Genomic DNA, 27993 nt, shown 5'->3' with positions numbered 1-27993 from the left:
GACCCTTGACTTGTTTATTGAGAGCCTGCAGGCTTACGTCGCTGACTGGGGGTCACCCGAGGACGACTTAATCATCTTACCACTATACTAGACATGCTAGACATCGTCCAAGGAATGTATCGGAAAGGTGAGTGATTTCATTTCAAATGAAAACACCTGGCAACTCTTACACACTCTGGTCGCCGTTGAATGTTAGCGACTGACATGGCAATATGTAATTTCAGAGGCATGTGGAGGTGCAATGCGCTTGCCAGTCGGAATCGGTGTGTGCGTGTGTGATCCGTCGACACTTTTAAAAAACACACATTCTGTATGTGTGGGCAGTCTCATTCATAATGCCTTTCACTCGCGATACACTCGTAGTTTCGATTTCATTTTCGCTATAGTAAACGTCTTGAACTTGTGACAGTTGTTGCCTGATACGCGCGATTTCGAAGGGTCCGAATGTATCGCTGTGCTACGCGCAAATTAGTTTGTCGTCTGAAACGTTTCGAAACCGGGAGTACTGAGAGCAAGTCAAGGCTATCGCTTTCAAGTTTCAGTCTCTCGCCTTGAAAACATCCTGTTTGTACCTCGTGATAGCGCTGTATCTAGGCCATGTTCTAACTTTTGCTACCCCCATTTGCGGATCTATTCTTTTGTACCCAACTTTTATAACCGCCTCGTGTCGGATCGGGTGATTTTTGGTGAGTAAAGTTCAATTGACTGTGTGTGACAGGTTTGAGTTTGTAAAGTAAACGATACCAAAACATAAGTGCGTCACCCGCCTTTATTGTGCATAATCTCTTCCATGCGGAAATAAGTAAGCTAACTTTTTTGTTTTTGCGGAAGCGAGCGCTGTTCAGGAAACAAAATATTTCCGAAACTTCTTCCCTTTTTTTTTATTTTCCAATGTTAAATTTTATTCACGCACACAATCTTGTCGCGTTAGCCGCTACTCATACTTCGAGTACTAGTACCGTATGCAGCTTATCTATTTGGAAAGATCTCTACTGACGTGGACTGTCAATCGTCGTGCGTTCCCTTGACGGGTTCTCTGATGCAATATTACCTTTTGACAGATATCCATATTATGTCAATGCCCGACCCTTTTGCGTTTGTTTTTAGTGATTTTTTTTTTACGGTTGCTAGCCTACCAATGCTTAGTTGACAAGTTACCGTAGATAAATTTGGACAGGTCACCATATCTAAGGTTGGTATCAATTTGCCATCTGTAAGGTACATAATATTAGTTCGTGTTGTAATCATAGACTGGAACATTCTAGAACAGACTCCCATTAGTTTACCTCTTCTCTAGCAACCGGAGTCCTGATTTTTCTTCATTACACTTTTGAGTTCCTAGGTCTAACAATATTTTTTGAGGGGCAGAGATGATTCCTGTTTTCTAAAAATAAACTCTTCTTGTTATTAAACTGAATCCATCGAAAATCTAGAAATTCACGTTGATGATCTATTTGACTATTCAGGCACAATGACTACGGAAGACGTGGACAGTGTTCAGTCAACACATCACCGCCAACGACTGCGACCATGGATTGTAGAACAGATTCATAGCGGAAAATATAAAGGATTGGAATGGACTAATGATCAGAAGACTGAATTTAAAATTCCATGGAAACATGCTGCAAAAAATGATTACGATCAAGAGGAAGACTCCAAAATATTTAAAGTAGGTCCAATTTCAGGCGGGTCCTTTTCATCTACTATCAGTGAATATTTATGGTGATTCTTAACTGTTTAAAATTCGAAATTGGTACAAGTTGTTATTACAGGATAGACCCAGCTTGGTGGACCCTATCAAATCATTAAATTTAACTGATGTCAAATACAGTGTGTTCTAACATGATCACACATGAGTTCGTGGGAACGATCATGGATGTTCGGGTTTCAGCGAAACCATTCTATTGGACGTTGGTCACATGAACATATAAACCAATTGATTTTTTTATTGTACGTGATATAAGAGTAGGGCACACAGCACTGCACTCTTAATTAGGAACTTTTATACAATTCGTGTTTAGTGTTTTTAAGGGACATTGAGATTAATACAGTGCATGTAATATTAATTGAGGAACACATTGGCTAGTATTTTTCTTGCCAAATTTTGCTTAGATATTATGCCATACTATTATTTGTTTTAAAACTCACGTTATATTCTATTAGGGACAATGAGATTAATACAGTACATGTAATATTATTTAAGGAACATGAATATTAATAATTAATAAATGTACTCATGATGACTTTAATTGGTGTTCTTGCCCATTTGTTGTCAGAATTGTTCACACTTAAATTTTTAGGATATATTATTTCATTATTTCAGAAACAGTAACTCTCATTTTTTCCATGCTGACAAAAGATTGTGCATCGTTAGTTTGTATCTACCCATCCATTTGTTTTTATCTCTGGTCCTGACTTTGTCAAGCGAAGCTCATCCGTCAGTGTTCACATCAACTTTTTACTTTGTTGACTTCTGTTTGAAAACTACAAGTCTGATTGCTTTGATACTTGGTGTATATGTACCTCAGGTGAACCTCTCTCAGATTTGTTCATTTCGTGATGATATCTTCAATTCTCTAATTTAGATGTATATGTTTGGTAAAAAAGTGATATTTTTGACTTCTTCAAGAAAATCGCAAGTCTAATTGCTTTGATATTTTACATTTAGGTATCTGCCTCAGATTTGACCAGTGTGATTTAGATTCTCAATGGACAAGGTTGTAATAGTTACGCTATGTTCTTTCAAGGTTGTGTATGACTTTTAGTGTATATGGTATTTCTAGGGGCTTTCCCTTTTGACTTATTGACTTAAATGAAAATCTTATAAATGTATAAAGAGTTTTCTTTTCTTCTTCCCAGTGACTTTCCTTTTCTTGTATTCTGGGAATTCTCAAATAGTTTTCTTTGAATATCACATCGATGAGAAAGTGGAATCATGAGATGTCAATACCATGGGACACTCCTAAATATCACTGTGTTTTTTCTTAATACTGTAAAAGGGGTAATTATTCACTGGGTTTTAATTTAGCTTATTTTGCTGACTGGAAAAATGCGCTAAATTAAAACACAATGAATATGTAAAAATAGCATAGAACACATTATTTAAATGACGAAACCGTGAATTTAAAACCCACTGAATATGCCAGAAATGGTAAATCAGTGAAATTTAAACCCAGTGAAAATTAGTCATTTTACAGTAATTTAAAAATTGTTTGCAGTTTTTGTGTCTCATTAATTCTGACGTTTCTTAGTCTCATTTAATTTCTGTAAAGTACATTAAAAAGTTTTCTAAACAAGACTGAGCCACCTAACTGATTGCCTAAGAAATTGTAAATTCATATTATTATAGCATTTGAAAATTCACCAGTGAGTGCCGGTCATTTTCAGTAACAGTAGATTTACATGTATCTGTAAAGCTTCAACTTTTCAGTTCATTTTAAAATATTTTGTTGCAAAGTGCGTTTATGTACAGAATGTAATCCAATAAACCAGGGTCAGTCTTTTACAAATGTTCGCATTATTTACAAATTTAATTTTATAAAATTAGAAAGTACACTGAAAAAAAAAGGACTAATAACAATATACAAAATATGAAGAATATGAAAAAAAAAAGGCATAAATTTGTATTAATTTTTGTATAAACCGAAAAAAAGTAACATACCAATCAGGTTCGTATGGCATATCATTTAAATCTAAAAATTACATGAAATAAACCAGCCATAAAACTTACCCTGGTAAAGATCAATTATTTTTGTTAATAAACAGTCATGATTTTTTTTATATCAAGCAATTAATAAAAATATAGAGCATGTTAATTATTAATTTGAGATCCTCGTTTATACGTATGAACGGTAAAGGAACAGGGGTCCTATTGTTGAAAATTGCAGCCAGCATTTCATCAAAACAAGTCAGTGGGCGTAACCCTGAATTGTTCGCTATTAATGGAAATTAACTTAACTTGTACAATCTGTATAATTCTACATGTGTATTTGAAAAACAAAGTAAAGTTTCAACTTCTTATCTGCTAAAAACATTATCAGTAGGTAAAAACACGTATTAAATAGTGTGTTTATATTGTAAGCCATTTTTAGCTTCACTGTCGACTTTGTCGAGCGGAGCTTATCATATGAGTGATTGTCCGTCGTCGTCGTCCGTCGTCCGTCGTCCGTGTCAATGTTTTACTTTTTCGACTTCTTCTTGAAAACTACAAGCCTGAATGCTTTGATACTTGGTGTATATGTACCTTGGGTAGACCTCTCTTAGATTTGTTCATTTCATGTTGATATCTTCAATTCTCTAATTTTGGTGAATATTTTTGTCATTTTTGGTAAAAAGTGATATTTTTGACTTCTTGTTAAAAACCGCAAGTGCAATTGCTTTGATATTACATATATAGGTACTACATGTGGACCTCTCTCAGATTTGTTCATTTTGTAATGATATCTTTAATTCTCTAATTTTGGTGAATATTTTTATCATTTTTGGTAAAAAGTGATATTTTCGACTTCTTGTTAAAAACCGCAAGTCCAATTGCTTTGATACTACATATATAGGTACTACATGTGAACCTCTCTCAGATTTGTTCATTTCGTGATGATATCTTCAATTCTCTAATTTTGGTGAATATTTTTGTAATTTTTGGTAAAAAGTGATATTTTCGATTTTTTGTTAAAAACCACAAGTCCGATTGCTTTGATATTACATATATAGGTACTACATGTGGACCTCTCTCAGATTTGTTCATTTTGTGATGATGTCTTCAATTCTCTAATTTTGGTGAATATTTTTGTAATTTTTGGTAAAAAGTGATATTTTCGACTTCTTGTTAAAAACCAATAGTTCAATTGCTTTGATATTACATATTTAGATACTACATGTGGACCTCTCTCAGATTTGTTCATTTTGTGATGGTATCTTCAATTCTCTAATTTTGGTGAATATTTTTGTAATTTTTGGTAAAAAGTGATATTTTCGACTTGTTAAAAACCAAAAGTTCAATTGCTTTGATATTACTATATAGATACTACATGTAGACCTTTCTTAGATTTGTTCATTTCGTGATGATATCTTCAATTCTCTAATTTTGGTGAATATTTTGGTCATTTTTGGTAGAAAGTGATATTTTCGACTTCTTGTTAAAAACAGCAAGTCCGATTGCTTTGATACTATACATATTGTTCATTTTCTAATGATGTCTTCAGTTCTTTAATTGAAATGTGCATTGCTAACAGCGGAGCTATCTCAGCCGATAGGCTGCTTGTTTATTTTATGACAAATGTTCGTAAATTATGCGCCAGTAAAAATATTTCTGAGGTCTTATGGCACAGATCGTCAGTGAGATCGTAAAATTTTGTCATCATCAATGTCATAAAAGTAACAAATCATGGACATTTCCAGCAGCGAAAATAAAGCAATCTACAGTACGATAGTCTTTAAAACATGAGGTTTTGAAAGCGACACCTCCAAATCAAGGTGATGTCAGCAAAATTTACCCCTCAAAATACAGGAAATAGCGTTCCGGAGTGTTTCAGATCTCGCCCCCTTATGCAAAATGTCAGGCCGTCGCCTTTGGCTACAATTGTTGAAAGCTTTTTGACCAAATTAGGATGAATATTGTATTCGCGTGATTGGGAAAATATGTGTTTTTTTTAAATCTTGAACCAAATGGACATCATTTACTATTGATTGACATGTCTTGGTCAAAATTTTGGAAAAAATCTAGAAAAAAATAGAGATTAAATTTGGCACAAGTTTTGTAAGAACTGGGTCTGTTGAGATTTTCTTTTTTTTGATTCCTGTTCAATACTTTCTTCAAGGCATACAATTTTTCAGAATTTGAAATGAACACAAAAGAAATATGATATGCATTGGTAGGGAAACATTATGAAAGTAGATACGCTTGTTGTTGCCTCACAATTCACCAGGAAATGGTTTGAAATGGAATCACCCAGATAATTGCTCAAAACTTACAGAGCTTCAAATCGCAAGATTCTATTAATAACACTGTTGTTTTGCTACATAACTCAGCTGACTTGCTCCTTGGGCAATTTTAATCAGTATTGCAGTTTTATCTGATTGAAGTTGAGTTTTTAAAAAAATAATACTCAATTTAACGCCTAAATTATTATATTTATAATATAATATTTATACAAACCATAGCACCTGATATACACGAGCAGAACAGAAACACTTTTTATAAATTGTTATTGATAGAGATAGAAATTTGTTCTCAAGTTTTCATTTATTTTCTGGTGAATGGCCAGGATAGTGACCTATCAAATCTTCAGTTTATTGAATGAAGGGAGTTTCCCCGTCAATAATAAAAAATACCTGGAATACTGGCAGTCTTCGCCGAACTGCTGTTTGGCTATTAGCAGTGCTTATTGGAATTATGTTTCTTTTCTAAGAACCAGTCAGGGATGTCCCGGTCTCCAATGTCTCCTTTAATGAGTCAGCCTAACTTGGTTTATGAATGGATCATCAAGGGGTATCCCATCATTCAGTGCTGTATTACTGGAAGAGGGGGGAAGTTTCTGAGAAATCTACTCGGAGCAATCTGATTACATGAAACATTCAGTCACATCATTGGTGTCGCTAAAACGTGTTAAACAGCAAGGATTGGCCGTGCAGCTATTGTTTTTTTGTTTCCAGGGTCTATCTATGTTTAGATGTGAAGCCGTATTTGTCGTCCCATATGGATATACTTTATGTTTATGGCTACATGCTCCTCCAAAGAAACTGTTGTATACACTCAAGTGTCACTAGCTTTGAGGTCAATTTAAAAACAAAAACAAAAAACAAATTTGCTTCATGTTATTTCATTTGTCGTACTGTTTTCGTAAAAAATATTTTACATTCTACAAAGAATTGAGGTTGTCAATGTTACAATATTAAATTGTAAAGTTCAGATCCATATTTGACAGATTTAACTCTATATTTGGCGTGATAATAGTTATATATTAGGTATTTTATAGGTCAAATTGTTCAATGTGTTGGCCTTGGAAGGCTGAGTCACTGAGTGCTACCCAGAACTAAAATCTCTCTAACTGGATTTGCTTTTTATCACCCTATCCTATAAACAGTCTTTCTCTTTAGCTGGTTAATCTGTTGTGTTGAATAACTTGTTGCTAAGTGAGTATCCCTATGTATAACGTTGTGTTGATCGAGTGAACTGAGTGACAATGCTGTGACTGTTTATTGCCTGTCCATATGCTACTAATCCAAGACACAACATATACCGGTATATACAACATATGCATTTCCATATTTTGCACACACCCCCCTCCCACATAATTTGGAATTGGAACTATGTTTAGTATTTTAAAAAAAAAACATCATCTACATGTTTACCCTTGGCAATGAAAAATGATTTTGTTTTAAATCATAATTTATTATTATGAACGCATTTTTGGAGATGTCTGAATTTTTTTTTTTTTTTTGAGTTTGCTACAGTGGTTTTGTGATAGTGTTTATATTATGACTACTGTAAAATCAAATCTTTTTGGGTTTTTCTTACTTTATTTTTTTTTCATTGTTTCAATTCTTTTTTATCTTGGTCATATTTCTTTAAATTTTATTTTTTTAATTCTATTTTTTTTAATTTTCTGACAGAGAACAAACACTATATAATATCTCGTTCATGATATTTTAAATAACCAGATTTGTCAGCCAATTAGAGAATCATTGTGAAATTTAATGCTTGAGTCATAAAATGATATTCCATATCACACCTGTGTTCCCAACTATATGAAAGTATTTTATATGGTTTACATCACAAACTCTTTGTCTGGTTCCAGCTAGACACATTGTCACAACCAGGCATTATCGCAACTGATATTGGTAATTGTTTTTATCATGGACTTGACACATCTTTTCCTCTGTCTTTGATTGTTTAGCAAACATACCCTTAGCAACGATGAGGTCACAGAAGCCATATACATAAAGTATATTTCATTTGCAATAAAGACTTATTGTCTTTTTAAGTCCTAGTGTAAATTTGCATATTGAAATGCAGACTTATAATCCTTTGGGGTCTGCTATAATCTAATCTATCTAGGTTTCTTTGAGACATATTAATAATATAGCCAACATGCTGTCAACATTTCAACCTCAATATATGGATTATTGCCAACTATTTTGTTTACGAATCATTGCACGTTTGTCTCGTAGTTCCTTTGACCAAAATATTTAAATACCCCCCACACTCCTCGATTGAAGTTAACAGACACATTGGCAATAATGAAACAATTGTACTCTCATACTTTCATTTAGTTATTTAAGACTTAAATTTATAACAATTTTTAGCATTTCTTATAGTGTATCATTTTAAACAAAAGCTTGATAATTTGGGAAAAAGGAGAGATGTTCATTTCCATGTTTGATCTTGAAGTAATTTCCTAATGAGAAAAAAAATCAAAATGTCCTTCAACAGATAGCGGTGACTGGCCACCAGGAGAATAACCCTTCTAGTTCATGTGTTCCTTCATCAATAATAGAAATACCTGGAATGCTGATAGCGTTCGCTGAAATGTTGTAAAACTGTATGCCTATTAGAAGAAATACACAGAATTATGGGTATTTTCTAGGAACCAGTCAGGGATATCCCAATCTCCAGGTAGCCAGTCTAGATAGGTTGTAATTTATGAATGGGTCGTTTAGGTGTATTGCAATCTGATTAAAATCTGATGTAGTGTACGGGCTGTAATTATTTTGGCTATAAACTTATTTTAATTTTATTTTTTATTACTTTTGTTATTAATGCCCTTTTATTTTATTATTTTACTTTGATTTTGTGATTTTTTTAAATTCCGCCCTACCTACATCTGAACCGATGCCTATGTAACGAGATTTCAACGAGACCCACTATCGACGATTTTAGTCAACGAATCACAGATCTCCTTCTATAGCGCACATGATGGCGTCACCGGGCAGAGTCTGATGGCAAACACACTCAAATAAAATGGCGGATTATACCGACCGAGAAAAACACGGCTTTTCGGTAAGTTTATCATTGTCAAATGCAACGAAAGTCATTTTTATGTTAATATTGTGGCTCGAATGGTTCGACTTTAGATCGTTATTTTGCATAGTTATTCTGGGAGTGACGATTTTGTTTCTACCGGTTCGACCGAACACCAGTGTCTTTTTCCAGTCGCCTGCCCTGGAGACGGGTGATGTTTTGTTGACGATCGGGCCAAAATCTTCTACGATATTGAAGCCGTAGCTGTAAATATTCATCAAATTGTATCAACATTTTGTACATTATACAATAACACTTTATTAAAGTAAATGAGCTGATTTGGACTGGAATAAAATATTTTTTATTTGGAACACATCGCAATTGATCAGGAAATATTTTTTTGCTCCAATTTTCTGCGTCGATGCCGTGGGCCGGTGACCGCTATACAATTTAAAATCAGTTTGCATTGTTTACTATAGCTGTTTACAGTGTTCTAATCATTACGGTTTACTCTTTTTTGCTTCCATTCTAGATAATTATGTTCAGTGATGTAAAATTGAAGCGATGACTGAATGAACGAACCTTGGCTGGCGAAGATGTATCTGGAAGTGTACACATTTGTTGGAAGTGAAAAAAATATTCAATGAAATGACAAAAATTGTAAAATGCTGTGGAATTTTTTTTGCAAATAAAAATGTACTAGCAATTTTCTATTAATGGTTTATTCAAGTGGGCAAAATATAAATGTACAGAAAGATTGCCCGTATACACTGAAAAGTAAGCAACCGACAGCCTGTATAAAAGGGGGACTGTGATTGGCTGTTACTTACGCGAGATTTGAACGGGACTTACATAGGCGTCGGATCAGATGTAGGTAGGGCGGAATTAAAAAAAATCAAAATCAAAGTAAAATAATAAAATAAAAGGGCGTTAATAACAAAAGTAATACAAAATAAAATTAAAACAAGTTTATAGCCAAAATAATTACAGCCCGTACACTACATCAGATTTTAATCAGATTGGGTGTATTGCATCATTTAGTGCTGTATTACTGGAAGAGGGGGGAAGATTCTGAGAAATCTACTACTGGTAGGAGCAATCGTAATATTAATGTGTATCTAATAATTGGATTGATCAACATCAGGTTCATGAATTTTATTCATTCTAGGATGAAGAGTCTGATTTTTTTTTTCATATTTTTCATTAAACATTTCTGTATGTTATTTTTGAAATCCTCACATCTCCCAGCTACATAGGAACGTATCAGGTTTTTATAAAGAACAGACAGAACCTTAAATCTTCAGCAATTTAAAAAGATCCAAATCTTGTTTCACTCCCCATTGAATTTTTTTTTAGGGTTTTGCTTCCAGACAGCACTGTGGTAAAAAAAAAAAGTGATAAAACAGTAAATTCAGGTCGCTTGCTGTAAACAAGCTTTAAAGATTGGCAGTACACATAAACTCAAGTCACCAGGGGTCAAGGACGGTGACCTCTAAACAGTACACAGATAGTATACAAAATCAACAGCGGCTGTTAGACAGTACAGTAATCAACTAACACCTTATGCATAAATAACGTGTTATTTCAAATATTTTAGATCTATTTTCTTTCAATTTATTACATCAAACTGTTGAAAATAATTTTCCAAGTATTTTATATTTACGATATAACTACCAACAGCCTACTTTACTGAAGCATTTATAAGTAGTCTTTGCCATCCTACTGGTACCCCCCACCCCCCAAGTGGTTAATGTTTGAACAATCCTCTCATATCTACAGAATATGCTGTAAAAAATATAAAAAGCAATGATAACAGTGCATTCAAGTTATCAATTAATTATGTTGTTTGTGCAAAAAAAAAAAAACTGCTCTGTAAGTTTTTTAGGTTATCATTACATCCAGGGTCCGAGTGATATATGTGACAATGCCACCTAAATCTTTTGAAGATGTTGAGTTTCGCTTTAAAAAAAATCCTGCCTCGTAAAAGTGATATAATGCAAACATTTGTTAACTAGGGATTTTTTGTTTTTGTTTTGTTTATGAAAGTACACTGATGTTACTGTGCAGGCTGGAATATACTGTACATGTACATGTAGGGTGGAAGGTACTTTATATGATTATTAATAAGTACACATCTTACTCATGGTGCAGTAAACTGTATACCGGTAGTCTCAAATTATGCATTCAGTTTGAATAACTTGAAAAAAACAAACAATTTTCAATCATTACTTATTATTAATTAAATGCATAAAACAAATTAAATTAACTGGCTAAGGTATTGATAAAAAAAATTCAGAATTATTTTTTTATTTATTATTTTTTAAATAAAAATATGTTAATCATTCTTCTATGAGAATGGAAAAATGAGAGGGGGTGGGGATTGAGGATTATTATAGGTGAAGATAGTAGCTATGTGGATCGAAATTTCACGGTTAATACAGTGGTATGCACAATTCAAGACAAATATAAATTAGGATATCTGTAGTAATTTCTGAAAGTGGGTCACATTCATACACATTTAATAATTTTTCTCTTGTAGTCTATATATATATTTTTAGCTGTAAAGTGAGATTATTTTACTCATAAAATTATGTTTTCATTTTCCCAACAGGCTTGGTCATTACATACAGGGAAATACAAAGTTGAAAGAGACAAGCCTGAGCCCGCTGTATGGAAAACTCGTCTCAGAACCGCTCTTAATAAACTGCCAGACGTTGCAGAACTGCCAGAGAGAAAAGTACGAGGAGCTGATGGCATCCCGTTCCGGGTCTACAAACTTCTTCCCACCAAAAGTAAGCTTTTTGGGTAAACCTAACTATTTAAAAAGTGGAACGATTAAGGGTTATAGTAGGTAAAGGGCACATAACAATGTCAGTATTGAAATGACAATACAATCATCTCCGGTGAAGCGTGCATAGGAAAAACAATCGTGTATTGACCCATAAACTGTTGTAATGCTATTATATGGAAATTTAAAATCAGCATATTAAAGTAGCTGTACAAGTATCAACTCTATAACAATAGGCTTCATTGCCGTTGATTGTAGACGCAGAAGCTCACTGAAATAGAAACCTTATTCACCAGACTTTTAGTTAATGTATTAGCAGTATACTGAAATATATTGAAAACAGTTTCCGGGTTGGACATATCCATTTTTTTCTTATTTCAATGCAACTTGAATTTTCTTACAGACAGATGCAATAAATAATTTTATTTTTCTCAAATTTCTGAATACTATACCTTGAAATAGTTTTTGTATAATTCAAAATGGCTGATGACCAGTAGAATCAAGCGCATTAATGTATTAAAATGGTGCAGTATAGTGTTCTTATCTTGGGAATCCCAGATCTATTTTTCTATTCTGTGTTTCTCTGTTTGTTCAAAATGTTATGCATCGTCCAGGGAATTTATGCAAATGTAAATACAAAAATTGTTTTGTTTTTTGCATTTCAGGCCATCCTTGGAGTCGACGAGATGAGGAAGATTCGCCGGAGAGGAAAAAATCGTCTGGTACACTAAAACGGAAACGAAGACGTAAATCTTCATATGCCACAAGCAGTGAGGATTCATTTATCTGTACCGAGCCTGCTAAGAAAAAGACAAATGGTTTGAGCATCAATATTAAGAGAATCAGAAAGGAAACGTCTGACATCTTCACATTTGGTAATTAGCTTGACTTGTGATGAAGCTGACAAGTTATATTTATGATTGAGCATTATTAGACATGTTCATCTGGACCAGTACTGATCCATATTGTACTTGTTTATCTGGGCCATTACTGTTTCATGTTGTACTTGTTTATCTGGACCAGTAATGATCCATATTGTACTTGTTTATCTGGACCAGTACTGATCCATATTGTACTTGTTTATCTGGACCAGTACTGATCCATATTGTACTTGTTTATCTGGACCAGTACTGATCCATATTGTACTTGTTTATCTGGACCAGTACTGATCCATGTTGTACTTGTTTATCTGGACCAGTACTGATCCATATTGTACTTGTTTATCTGGACAAGTACTGATCCATATTGTACTTGTTTATCTGGGCCATTATTGATCTATATTGTACTTGTTCATCTGGACCAGTACTGATCCATATTGTACTTGTTTATCTGGGCCATTACTGTTTCATGTTGTACTTGTTTATCTGGACCAGTAATGATCCATATTGTACTTGTTTATCTGGACCAGTACTGATCCATATTGTACTTGTTTATCTGGACCAGTACTGATCCATATTGTACTTGTTTATCTGGACCAGTACTGATCCATGTTGTACTTGTTTATCTGGACCAGTACTGATCCATATTGTACTTGTTTATCTGGACAAGTACTGATCCATATTGTACTTGTTTATCTGGGCCATTACTGATCTATATTGTACTTGTTCATCTGGACCAGTACTGATCCATATTGTACTTGTTTATCTGGGCCATTACTGTTTCATGTTGTACTTGTTTATCTGGACCAGTAATGATCCATATTGTACTTGTTAGCTCCGCTGTCGACTTTGTCGAGCGGAGCTTATCATATGAGTGATTGTCCGTCGTCGTCGTCCGTCGTCCGTGTCAATGTTTTACTTTTTTGACTTCTTCTTGAAAACTACAAGCCTGAATGCTTTGATACTTGGTGTATATGTACCTTGGGTAGACCTCTCTCAGATTTGTTCATTTCATGATGATATCTTCAATTCTCTAATTTTGGTGAATATTTTTGTCATTTTTAGTAAAAAGTGATATTTTCGACTTCTTGTTGAAAACCGCAAGTGCAATTGCTTTGATATTACATATATAGGTACTACATGTGGACCTCTCTCAGATTTGTTCATTTTGTAATGATATCTTTAATTCTCTAATTTTGGTGAATATTTTTGTAATTTTTGGTAAAAAGTGATATTTTCGACTTTTTGTTGAAAACCGCAAGTCCAATTGCTTTGATATTACATATATAGGTACTACATGTGGACCTCTCTCAGATTTGTTCATTTTGTAATGATATCTTTAATTCTCTAATTTCGGTGAATATTTTTGTAATTTTTGGTAAAAAGTGATATTTTCGACTTCTTGTTGAAAACCGCAAGTCCAATTGCTTTGATATTACATATATAGGTACTACATGTGGACCTCTCTCAGATTTGTTCATTTCATAATGATATCTTTAATTCTCTAATTTTGATGAATATTTTTGTAATTTTTGGTAAAAAGTGATATTTTCGACTTCTTGTTGAAAACCGCAAGTCCAATTGCTTTGATATATTATACATATAGGTACTACATGTGGACCTCTCTCAGATTTGTTCATTTTCTAATGATATCTTCTGTTCTTTAATTGCCATGTGCATTGCTAACAGCGGAGCTATCTCAGCCGACAGGCTGCTTGTTTATCTGGACCAGTACTGATCCATATTGTACTTGTTTATCTGGACCAGTACTGATCCATATTGTACTTGTTTATCTGGGCCATTACTGATCTATATTGTACTTGTTTATCTGGACCAGTACTGATCCATATTGTACTTGTTTATCTGGACAGTACTGATCCATATTGTACTTGTTTATCTGGACCAGTACTGATCCATATTGTACTTGTTTATCTGGACCAGTACTGATCCATATTGTACTTGTTTATCTGGACCAGTACTGATCCATATTGTACTTGTTTATCTGGACCAGTACTGATCCATATTGTACTTGTTTATCTGGACCAGTACTGATCTATATTGTACTTGTTTATCTGGACCAGTACTGATCCATATTGTACTTGTTTATCTGGACCAGTACTGATCCATATTGTACTTGTTTATCTGGACCAGTACTGATCCATATTGTACTTGTTTATCTGGACCAGTACTGATCCATATTGTACTTGTTTATCTGGACCAGTACTGATCCATATTGTACTTGTTTATCTGGACAAGTACTGATCCATATTGTACTTGTTTATCTGGACCAGTACTGATCCATGTTGTACTTGTTTATCTGGACCAGTACTGATCCATATTGTACTTGTTTATCTGGACAAGTACTGATCCATATTGTACTTGTTTATCTGGGCCATTACTGATCCACATTGTACTTGTTTATCTGGACAAGTACTGATCCATATTGTACTTGTTTATCTGGACCAGTACTGATCCATATTGTACTTGTTTATCTGGACAAGTACTGATCCATATTGTACTTGTTTATCTGGGCCATTACTGATCTATATTGTACTTGTTTATCTGGACAAGTACTGATCCATATTGTACTTGTTTATCTGGACAAGTACTGATCCATATTGTACTTGTTTATCTGAACCAGTACTGATCCATATTGTACTTGTTTATCTGGACAAGTACTGATCCATATTGTACTTGTTTATCTGGGCCATTACTGATCCATATTGTACTTGTTTATCTGGACCAGTACTGATCTATATTGTACTTGTTTATCTGGACAAGTACTGATCCATATTGTACTTGTTTATTTGGACCAGTACTGATCCATATTGTACTTGTTTATCTGGACAAGTACTGATCCATATTGTACTTGTTTATCTGGACCAGTACTGATCCATATTGTACTTGTTTATCTGGACCAGTACTGGTCCATATTGTACTTGTTTATCTGGACCAGTACTGATCCATATTGTACTTGTTTATCTGGACCAGTACTGATCCATATTGTACTTGTTTATCTGGACCAGTACTGATCCATATTGTTCTTGTTTATCTGGACCAGTACTGATCCATATTGTACTTGTTTATCTGGACCAGTAGTGATCTATATTGTACTTGTTTATCTGGAAAAGTACTGATCCATATTGTACTTGTTTATCTGGACCAGTACTGATCCATATTGTACTTGTTTATCTGGACCAGTACTGATCCATATTGTACTTGTTTATCTGGACCAGTAGTGATCTATATTGTACTTGTTTATCTGGAAAAGTACTGATCCATATTGTACTTGTTTATCTGGACCAGTACTGATCCATATTGTACCTGTTTATCTGGACCAGTAGTGATCTATATTGTACTTGTTTATCTGGAAAAGTACTGATCCATATTGTACTTGTTTATCTGGACCATTACTGTTTCATGTTGTACTTGTTTATCTGGACCAGTACTGGTCCATATTGTACTTGTTTATCTGGACCAGTACTGATCCATGTTGAACTTGTTTATCTGGACCAGTACTGATCCATATTGTACTTGTTTATCTGGACCAGTACTGATCCATATTGTACTTGTTTATCTGGACCAGTACTGATCCATATTGTACTTGTTTATCTGGACCAGTACTGATCCATATTGTACTTGTTTATCTGGACCAGTACTGATCCATATTGTACTTGTTTATCTGGACCAGTACTGATCCATATTGTACTTGTTTATCTGGACCAGTACTGATCCATATTGTGCTTGTTTATCTGGACCAGTACTGATCCATATTGTACTTGTTTATCTGGACCAGTACTGGTCCATATTGTACTTGTTTATCTGGGCCATTACTGATCCCTGTTGTATTTGTTTATCTGGACCAGTACTGGTCCATATTGTACTTGTTTATCTGGACCAGTACTGGTCCATATTGTACTTGTTTATCTGGACCAGTACTGGTCCATATTGTACTTGTTTATCTGGGCCATTACTGATCTATATTGTACTTGTTTATCTGGACCAGTAGTGATCTATATTGTACTTGTTTATCTGGACCAGTACTGATCCATATTGTACTTGTTTATCTGGACCAGTACTGATCCATATTGTACTTGTTTATCTGGACCAGTAGTGATCCATATTGTACTTGTTTATCTGGACCAGTAGTGATCTATATTGTACTTGTTTATCTGGACCAGTACTTATCCATATTGTACTTGTTTATTTGGACCAGTACTGATCCATATTGTCCTTGTTTATCTGGACCACTACTGATCCACATTGGACTATTTCATCTGGATCAGTAGTGATCCACATTGGACTATTTCATCTGGATCAGTAGTGATCCACATTGGACTATTTCATCTGGATCAGTAGTGATCCACATTGGACTATTTCATCTGGATCAGTAGTGATCCACATTGGACTATTTCATCTAGACCAGTAGTTACCTATATCTTCTCAACAACTTCTAGTTGAATTCTAAAATGCTTTTATTTTCTGATTTGTAGATGATGATAAAGTGGCAAAAATGAATGGTTTTGATCGTGCTGGAGAAAATGAAACTCTCACAAATGGCAATCCCTTCAGCAAACACATCAAAATTGAGAAACCTGTCAATGGCCTAACAAATGGCAATCATGACAAAGAAGACACGAAGAAGAAAACTACTCCGAGAACCACCCCTAGTGAAATGAATGGACATGATAATAAATCACCTCGCAGTAAATTTTTCCCAGATACACTGCCGGTTAAAGATAGTAAAGATGATTTTTTGGTGTCTGCGAAAATTGCATCAAATGGTATTCCAGTTGCCATGACAGTTGTGCCATCAATACACACGGCAACATCATCTAGTAGTTTTGTGAGTCAGGATTTGACCCTGACGAGCAAGCCACAACCAGTGTGGACTACTAGTAAAATACCAAATGGGAGAATACTGGACCTTAGCCCCTCTACAGATGTACGTAGTCAACCACCGAGACGGACAAGAAATTCAGTTTCTAATGCTAGAAGACATAGGCAGGTGTTTGGTGGTTCGATTACAAACAACTCACAAATTAGCACGTCGCGGTGTAATGGACATAGCCCTTTGAGTATGCCAATGTTGTCTCCGAACTTGGACTGTAAACAAGAGCCAGGAAACTCACCAACATGGACTCATGTCACTTCCAATGGTGCTCTCTCTCAATCTGATGCTGATACCACCTCTGCTTGTAGTCCGCCATTTGCATTTCCCAGCGCATCATCAAATGGACTTTTCATCGCGTATCCTACTGGACTGTTACCTGCGAACTCAATGCATCATTTTGTCCCCGCATTTGTCAGCAATGGTCACGTGACTCCCATGATCCCTGGCGTCAATATTCCAACAGGGATGCCAATGAGTTTACTGCCAACATCCATCTGTAATGAGTCTCTCCCGAAATGGCCAAAAAAGGAGGAGGAGCAGGAGGAGGAAAAGCTCGAGGAAGAATTATCGCCAAACAGTCTCCCAAAAATTGAATCAGTCGTCAGCTTAGGTATGATAGCAGCTAAAATGTTTGAAGATAATAAGAAGATGTCTCTTTCTGATAATAGAAACAACTCGCTCAGTAATCCTCAACCAATCCCCTTGAATTATGTTGTGAAATCGGAACCTACATTACATATCGAAGATTGCTATGAATCAAGAATACCTAACGGTCAGTATATTAACTTTAAGCATTAACTTTAATATTTTAAATTTTCTACAAAGTCTAAATGTAATGGTTTGTTTCTGCAGATCAATGTTTTGGGGGTTATAGTCTAGGCAGTTTAACCAAGTGGCGGTCATATAAAAAACTCAAAATCATCAAATTGATGCCATCAACCGTTTCTCAATTATGTCTATTTTGGTAAAACTTTATAGAACACAACTAGACCTGAAAAACAAGGCTTTAAAAGTCTGCTTCAAAATGAAGCAAACACTCTTTTTGGAATTAAGTATCCCATTGCGAATTCATCTAAAGATGCAGTATTTAAACCAGTCCTTCTGTACTGTGCAGAAATTTGATCAAGTCACATAGTTAAACACACAAAGGATTTGTGTAACTTTGCAGCAAATTTTGCTAGATTTTGCTGAAAGTAAAAAGCAGGGCTCCCAATCTAGCTTGGTTACTTGAGCTAGGGAGATATCCTCTTGCCATAGAAAGCACGAGGCAAATGATAAAACATTGGATGGGGATAAGGGGATATGCCAGGAAATACACTAATAAGCGAAGCATATAAGCTTGGTTTGAAAATGCATAACTACATAACAGTAGGTATACAAAGTGGGTTATCTAGTGTGATCCAAATACTAGATGAATTAAAACTCAATATCTGGAAAAACTATGCCAGAAAAGATGTACAGAATTGATGCACACTGACGACAAAGTCGTAAACCATAAAAATAAACTGAGAACGAACAGAAAATTAAAAACAAAATTTTTCACTAGTGAAGTACTTGCAAATAATAAAAAAAAACTGCTATATCACATTGCAATGACCAAACTGAGGCTAAGTGCCCATCACTTACAGATTTGGTAGGTACAATAGTGTACCAATCTCAGATAAGAAAAAATGTTTAGTTTGGGAAATTAACGAAATTGAAATTGTCAATTATACACTAAAGAAAGAGAAATTTGTTCAGAAAACACATTATTCATGAAAACTAAACAATGAACAGTTATTAATTAATATTTTAAACAATAACGATTGAAAACATTATAAATGGTGTGGCGACACAAATCTCTGTTTTAATATACAAGAAAATTCAATATCTAGAAATTGGAGTGTCTTGTTTTTTTTAATTTTTTCTGTATCGTTAGTGTCAGTTACTTTTTATGTTTTCAAAATTTAGTGCTTTCTTGTGCTTCATCAAAACTTCAAATATGTGGTACGATGGCAATAAAGATGTTTTCAACGTCAGTGAATAACATGCTTTGTATCAAATTCTTTCACCATGTATTCGTAAATGATTATAAATTAGGCATTAAGATAAGGATTGAGTTGCCAGGCTGCGTTGTAGATTCTCACAAAGTAACGATCTATTTATTCCACCTAGCTTAAGTCATAAATTACCTGGCAAACTTTAGTTGAAATTGGCTCAATGAGGAAACAATTGAATGACGCAATAAAGTTTAAAAAATACCTCATACAAATGTCACCTTAGTTTTGTAGAAATAACTTTATTGAGTGAAAAAAAACTTTCTACATTTGCGTCATTTTGTCTCTATTCAGCAGCTACAGAATGGTTCTAGTTAGAACTAGTTTTGAGACAAGGTCGTCATGTACTGACAAAGTTCATGACGTATATTTATGATTGTATACCTAAATGTGCCTTGTATAAAGTCCTATTTTGTTGCCCAATCACTATAAAAACGGTTTCCTATCTTACTGGTACCCGGTACTAATAGACTGAAAAAAAAAAGTTACTTTTTTCATGGGCTGGATGTTCAAGTTTTATTTTTGTTTATCATAGAAACTCAACTTGTGACCGTTATAAAGTAGAAATAAACAACGTAAAATGCATTTTTATTTTATTCTAATCTGTACAACAAAAAATGAAAAATTATTGAAAGTTTAGTCATTCAGTGCAATATCCCGATACTCAAAAGTTTATAAAAACAGAAATGTAGCTTCAGTCTAAAAGCCACTTAATAGCATGCTTAGTAAACATAGCAACTTATGGTCCTAGCATTTTAATGTTTTTTTTTTTAATTCTTTTGTCAATTTGGGTCCCAATTGACATAATATTCTATTATTTATTTATTTAAAATGCCTTATCAGCATGAAAGAATATACATGTGTATTTTGTCAAAAATTAGAGTGAATAGAACCGTTTAAAAATAAAATAACATTGTTTCCAGTGCTAGGGTTTGATACAGCATACCGCCAACGTATTTACTCTATTGAAAGCTCATCTTCTATAGAAAAACATAAAAACCCAAAAATCATACTAATTTTGATCAAATATGGTAATATGTTCTTATTTTTTGCTCCACTGTCGACTTTGTCAAGCAGAGCTTATCATATGAGTGATTGTCTGTTGTGTTCGTTGTTCGTCATTTGCATCAACTTTTTATTTTTTGACTTCTTCTTGAAAACTACAAGCTGATTGTTTTGATACTATACTATTTTAAAATATAAATCAAGTGGAATTTTATTATAGTTTGCAAACTTATTTTAATGAATATTTTTTAATATTTATTAGTTTTATAAATCCTTCATGAATGACTCCCAAGTATTTTTAATAACAAAGTTTACAACAGATTCCCTGATGAGGTCAAATATCGCTCAGTACTGCAGTTGATTTATCTTGAAATTCCTCCTTGAAATCATTTATTTACAACAAGTACAAGGTCATTGAAGACATGTTTATACCCCATGTATAAGAGTTGGACAAATAGTTACACCCCCCACACACACATACACATGGTTATTTAGAGTATTAAAAGCATAAGTATTGACAGTAAGCTCAGACAATAGTATTTGGGTCAGGCTGAAATTAGGTCAGCTTTAGAGACAAAGTAATTCAAAGTAGGTGCCAGCAGTCTGGACTATTTCATAAATTCATCATCATCATCAGTCGTGGTGGAGTGTAATCCAGCCAGTGAACTGAATATTCGTTTTCTGTACGATTAAGTTGATTAATAAATAATGATTGTTATTGAGAATTATAAACTAAGACAAGTCTAGCTACCCTCCCTCCCTATCACCCCCCCCATCCCTGAAATAATAATATTTGTGAGATTTTTGCATAGTGGTCAGCTGAAATATCTAATCTGATACAAAAAAAAATAGGTGGCCTGATTAATAACAAATATCAAGGATTTGTTTAATCCTGTTTAATTACATTTGTAAAAGCCAGGGACAAAGCTTGGTGTATAAAACAGCTCACAACTGGGATTTCCCGTCCATACATATGGTAGTCTCGTTCTGTTGAAATTCCATTGTCGTTTGTTTTAGTTCTTGACACCAAGGACTACAGTAGTGTTACATTCCTGTAAAGTCATCTTGTCTGTTACTTGATACTCGTATTTATCAAATAATTTATGTGTTTGATTCTCAGCAGATGGTTTCTTTTCTCTTTGATGTTGTACTTTAGAGGGATATTGAATTATTTGGCCATGAGCACTACTGACATATTTGACCTGTGCATATAAGGGACTGGTCGTTACCGCTAGAAGGGGGGTTAGAATTATAATGCGCAAATTATTTTTTTTAACATAGTTTTTGAACAATATTGTTTGTTCAATGTCGCTATGTATTCATGATGATATTGCTATACCCCCCCCCAGTGTATAATGATCTACCCCTTAAGATTATGGAAGTAACAAGCACATATCTGCAGGATTTTAAAAGAATCTATTTGTCTGCTACCTCATTACTCCAATGACTTTCATTTCTCAACAACTTAAAAATACTTTTATTTCAAGGTTATTTTTTCTACTTTTATCATTTTACTATATTGCATACACTTCAATGGAATCTTCCCCCTACCTAAAGTTAAATAAACAACTAATCTGAAAGCCATACCTATAAGACCATATTGAAGACATGTAATCTTGTAATTGAGTTTATTTTAGAGAACGTTTATTAAAAAAAATTATTTAAAAGAAAAATGATACCAAGTACTGAAACAATAGGCCTAATAAGCCCAATTGTATCGTAAACATGACATTGTTTTTTACTTCAAGGTTTTCTGGCCATTAAAATCAATCACTGTATCTTCTCTTGAATGTCAGATTACTTTCAACGATGAGGGTTGGATTTAACTTTTTGATGACAATTTGATTGGAAAAAAAAGATTAATAATGTTTTATTTATTTCTTTTAAATACATAGGAGAAGAGTTTTTAATAGAAATCCACTACAAGTCTGCTAAGGCCTTGAAACATCAGGTGACCAACAGACAAGGATGCCATCTTTATTATCAGAATGTTGTTGAAGATGAGAACGATGGAGCCTTTGGTCCGATGAGTGCTGATCAAATCCCATTCCCAGACTTCAATGAGTTCTGCATGTCAGAGAAACAGACGGATCTTACCATGACATTGTTGCGGCACATGGAAAAGGGGTAGGTGGCACGATGAAATGCATATTTAGTTTTGGGAATCCGGAGTTGTAGTTCTCTTCGCACATTAAAGATCCTATTTCTAACATGGATATGCGCCCTCCACCAATCAGATCGCCGGATTCATGATTTATATTCTCTGTATAAATTGAGAGAAGTTAGTTAGAACATGGCTTTGTCAGCTGAAAATAAAAATAAAATTGAATAAATTGTTGCAAATTAACCTATATATATTTGTCAGTGGATTTGACTGGCTCTTCTGTCTCATTGGGCCCCTGGTAAGAATAAGAGGAGGCTTCCAGATGAGTAAGTGAAAAGGAATGTGATCTTATCCCTAAAAGGTTTCACTTTGGCTTACAAAACCTGGATAAAGTGCCATTTGAAGAAACACCATATTTTTAATATTCTGAATACCCCCGGTACTCTCCCAATATTTAATCATGATCCTACATCATTTTTTGTTCATATTTGACTAACTAGGGGGGGCTACTGTAAAAGGATTAATTATTCACTGGGTTTTAATTTTGCTTATTTCGCTGACTGGAAAATGCGCTAAATTAAAACCCAGTGAATATGTAAAATTTAGCATAGAACACATTATCTAAATAATAAAACCATGAATTTAAAACCCACTGAATATGCCTTAAATGGTAAATCAGCGAAATTTAAACCCAGAGAAAATTAGTCATTTTACAGTATATTATTGATAACTCCCTGTTAAATTTTAACTTTTCTCAGTGGCAAGACTTCCATAATTTCATTATGCTCACCAGTTTCACTTGATTTTGATAGAGTCATAGCTATCATTACAAAATTTATAATAATATTCATAAAAACACACCTATTTTTTCTGATAAATAAATAATTCTTATTTGAAATAAATTATTGGCAAATACCAGTAAATAACAAGAAATATTCATTTGAGAGACACTCCTCAAATACTGCCATACTTAGATGTTTTCATGACTCTGAGTAAACCTCAGAATTCACTGTGGCTTGTTATGAAATGTTTTGAATGTTTTTCAAAGAACAACTTCCTCTTTTCATTACTGCCAGCAGTTTTGTCATGACAGATCTTTGTTTCAATTGATTGTTTCACCAATTCATTTTTTTTAACATGCAGAAGAATACTTGAATACATGCCAATGTCTGCCATAAATCTTATGAAGTGTAACTATTTAACGGGACACACCGTTGGTCTGAGGAGAGGCTAATCATTACCGTTGTTTTTATAATTACTATTAGCAACTCAAAATAACAAAGATTTTCTTGCTTGAAAGTAAATTAAATTTAAAAATAAAAAGATAAGATTCAAAGTTTCAAGCTTCATTCAAAGTTTAAAAATTTGTGCAAAGTTTAAAAATTTGTGCAAAGTTTAAAGCGGGGGAGTCGTCACCTGCGCATGCGTCAGTTAGCCAAAGTGTGTCATTGTTCACAAACAAGCATCTACCCATGAGCCTTTGCGTTTTTAGTGTGTGTTGTTATCGTCGCTTGGGACTCAATTCCTGCACGTGCGCAGGTGAGGACACTCCTGCTTTAAAGCTTCGTTCAAAGTTTAAAGATACATGTGAAAAATTAATGTATTTCCCACATGTTGTAGATATCACCGGGAACTCACATTAAAAATGGGCGGTGCAACAACTTTCGGGTTTTTATTTGAATATTTAAGTGCTTTGGGAGAATTTATGTAGGGTTTAAAGAAAACCTGTTTAATCCGATGTGCTTCTGATTAACTGCGTTTTTTTTCCCCCCTATTTAGATTATTGCTGCATTGCCAGGATGGTAACATGTACTTGACCAGGTATGGCCGTACAGTGATCTTTTGGAACACGTCACAAAATGAAAACCAAGAGCCCGAGAAGAGCAGGCGTGGAGAATTAGTAAAAATATTTGATTATCGCAAATTCCGAGCAGAAATCACCGACTGCTTGGGCAAACTGGGTCCATGCCCGCCAGCCCCTCAAATATATCTCGGAATTGGCCAACAGTGGTCGTCAAAGTGTCCGCTAAAAAATAATTTAGTGTCAGTATTGGTTACACCTCTGAAGGCAATGGAGGAGTATATCTCCATAGCAACAAGGTAAATATGGGGATCAGAATGGATTATCTAAGTAAGGAGTACATATTTATCCACGAGGACGTAGTAATATTTTAAAAATGACAATTAAATTGAGTTTAATTTCAAGCATGCAACAAGGGATGAAATGCTAGCCTTCACGCAAACGGAGACTATATTTTGTAAGAACAGTCAATGACATATCACAATACGGTATTTGATTTTTATAAACTTTGTTCAATCTCAGTGATAGATGTCTTTAAATTTACTATTCTTTGCACCGATGGGGCTGTATGTTCTTTACTTATTATAACGTTCATCATTTAGCTAGAATATTCCTTTGTTTTTTTGTGTGCAAATATCTCATAAATACCTTATCTTTTTTTTGTGTTACACTTTCACAAATGTCACAGATTTTACCAATTTTAAATTCACAATACTAATTGCTATTTTGTATTGTATCAAAACTTCATTTGCATAGTGAACAATTTTTGTCCATTGAGGAGTCTTGTGACGCAATGAACAAGCGACATAATTGGTAGCAAAAGTAACTAAAATAAATCTGAACTTCTTTAAAAAATAAGTCAAGACAATCAAGAAGAATGTAATTTTCCCATTTTTTTTTTAGCTCCGCTGTCGAATTTGTCGAGCAAATGAGTGATTATCATATGATTGATTGTCCGTTGTCATCATCCGTTGTCTGTGTCAACTTTTTACTTTTTTGACTTTTTCTTGAAAACTACAAGCCTGAATGCTTTGATACTTGGTGTATATGTGCCTCAGGTACACCTCTCTTAGATTTGTTCATTTCGTGATGATATCTTTAATTCTCTAATTTAATTATTATTTTTGTCTTTTTTGGTGAAAAATGATATTTTTGACATCTTGTTAGAAGCAGCAAGTCTGATCACTTTGATACATATTGTTTATTTTCTAATGATAGCTTCTGTTATTTAATTGAAATGTGCATTGCTAACAGCGGAGCTATCTCAGCCGACAGGCTGCTTGTTTTATATCACTTTCCTTTAATGCACTTTACACATAGCAATTTGGCCAGTTTTATAGAGATTTACTTTTGATGTTTGTTATATCCATACATTTAGATGCCAGTGTATTCAGAATAGAAAGTAATTAAGCTGTCCCAGATGGCTTGAATTCATTATGGGTCATATTTGAGGGTGAGTGATGGCTTCAAAACATCACCCAGGGTGATCTTTTGTCACATTTTTTTAAATCGTTATTTCAGTCCATTATAGTCTGAATACAATAGTCATGACAGAGGTTGCAGGATATCAAAAATAATTCCGCCAGTATTACAATTTAGGTGCCAGTATTTAGCTTTGGTAGTAGAGGCTCTATATGCAAATCAGCTATCAGAATTGTAGCTTTCAGGTCAACCTATCAGAACCGTTGTTGCAGACTTTTTTCTTGTAAAGTACGCTCTAATTGGTTGACAATTCTTCCTCAGATTAAAGCTGCATGAATGTAATTTGTTACAGCTGATATATCAATGACAATCAGACGCAATAATTGAATCATTTTCAAGTGACATATTTTTTAACTTAAACAGTGGGGCATTATGTTTTTTCAAACTTTTTCAGTAACGCTTGAAAATTATACATGTAGTTTAGGATAAGCAATAATTTTGTACATTGTACACGTACTCTGTTCTTCCAATGCCTTGTAATTATTAATGAGTTTCTTATAAATACCTGTTTGTATTATACCATAGTAATTTTGTGTGCTGTGTACCCTGGTTTTGGAATACTGTAAAATACTTTATTTTCGCTTGGAATTAATTTTCGCTATTTTCGCTGAAGTAATGATTCAGTGAAAATAAAATGCAGCGAATATACCTTTTTTCCGTATGTTTTACATTTAACTTTTCAAAAATCAGTGAAAATAAATTCTATACAAAACACCCAAAATGTTTTTTCAGTGAAAATTTATTCCAGCTAAAATAAAGTATTCTACAGTATTCCATCGCGTGTTGAGAAAAGGCTGATTAGGATATTTTGATAAAAAATATGAAAAAAATTATATTTCTTGACATACAAGAACAACCTTTTTATATTTTTCATTATTATTTTTAATCAGTTTGATTGTCATGAAAAAAAAATTGTCTTCATTCGATTATATAAGGTATAATTTATGAAAAACTGAATATTTCAACTTTTTTTTGTTTTAAATTTTATTGTTGAGTTTTGTAAAAGTTATGATCAAAAAGATCATATGTCTTGCCTTTTCTTACTAACGAATACTGTTTCATGCCGAATGTAACATTTCATAAATATAAAAAAAAAATGATGAAACTGAATCGAAATTTGAATAGTTTGGACTACTAGTCGGATGTTGTGCAAAAAAAAAAAATAACAACATATTGTTGACTCTAATCACCTTCAGTTCTTCTTTCATTAACAAACAAACAAACTCTGAATCGGAAGAATTGTAAATTATTGTATAATAGTGTACTTTACTAAATTAGGGAAAATTTATATATATATATATAAATATATTTTTTTAATTATTTACATGAAACTTGATTTTTTAATGGCAGTCTGATTACAATAATATTGTAAGTACTTCCGGTTTCTTTAATATAAATGCATGGACACCTTAATTTATCCAAATTTGCATGGACCTCATTAAATTGGTAAAAGCGACTTTATTAAAAAAGAATTAGGATCATGTTTCTATTAATTCTGCTAATATAGTATTTCTGCTCGCTTTCAGTTTTCTGCCAATATTTCAGGAGTATGTAAACAGAATTTTTTTTTGTGCCAAAATTGTTCTCCCTGCGTAGCAGTTAGAGGAGCTTTATGATGAAGAAATGTTGTTAGGAGTTTTATTGTTTTTGGATTTTGAAAGGGAATTAGTTTATATCTTGCCATTATTTCAAGCAGTATTCAAATTTCTTTCAGAAAGAAATTCAATTTTTGTATTATCTGTCAAAAGTTTTGTCAGCCATTTTTATTTATGCAAATTAGCACCTGATTCAAATTTGAATGAATGGTTTGGATTTATTTTATGAAACTTAACTCCTATTCACGCTTGAATAAAAGGTCAACATCAGGGTTAAAGGTCACTCATTAGCATAATATATTATGGCTGACAAAATCGAAGCAGGTTTTTTTAGAACTATTTTCAGTGGATATAACTTTTATAAAAAAGATGTATCTTGAGTTCTAATAAAATGAGATCAAGTGTGTTACAAATAAAACTTGAATCATTGTTAAAATATGTTGTCTGATAG

General features: G+C 33.7%; 1 protein-coding gene and 1 long non-coding RNA gene across 3 annotated transcripts; both read left to right on the top strand.

Moving 5' to 3' along the window:
- Positions 1-10: 10 nt before the first annotated feature.
- Positions 11-27978, top strand: LOC102802572 (uncharacterized). Of its 2 annotated transcripts, none has more exons than XM_085500193.1 (7): positions 11-127; positions 1467-1669; positions 11571-11751; positions 12413-12622; positions 17119-18291; positions 22456-22687; positions 24444-27978. In XM_085500193.1, exons 1-7 carry the CDS (start codon positions 94-96, stop codon positions 24766-24768), a joined length of 2358 nt encoding a protein of 785 aa, XP_085356319.1. In that variant the 5' UTR covers positions 11-93; the 3' UTR covers positions 24769-27978. The 2 variants fall into 2 exon arrangements, with proteins under 2 accessions (XP_085356319.1, XP_085356320.1); XM_085500194.1 differs by lacking the exon at positions 11-127 and adding an exon at positions 816-1192.
- On the top strand, positions 8753-9665 carry LOC146742159 (uncharacterized). The gene is made up of 2 exons (XR_014929694.1): positions 8753-8998; positions 9492-9665. It is a non-coding gene; the product is annotated as an uncharacterized LOC146742159 (long non-coding RNA).
- Positions 27979-27993: the final 15 nt, after the last annotated feature.

This window comes from Saccoglossus kowalevskii, chromosome 6, assembly GCF_978046115.1.
Source record: "Saccoglossus kowalevskii chromosome 6, keSacKowa6.1, whole genome shotgun sequence".
NCBI classification, from domain to species: Eukaryota; Metazoa; Hemichordata; class Enteropneusta; family Harrimaniidae; genus Saccoglossus; species Saccoglossus kowalevskii.
This window is presented reverse-complemented; position numbering and strand designations above follow the sequence as displayed.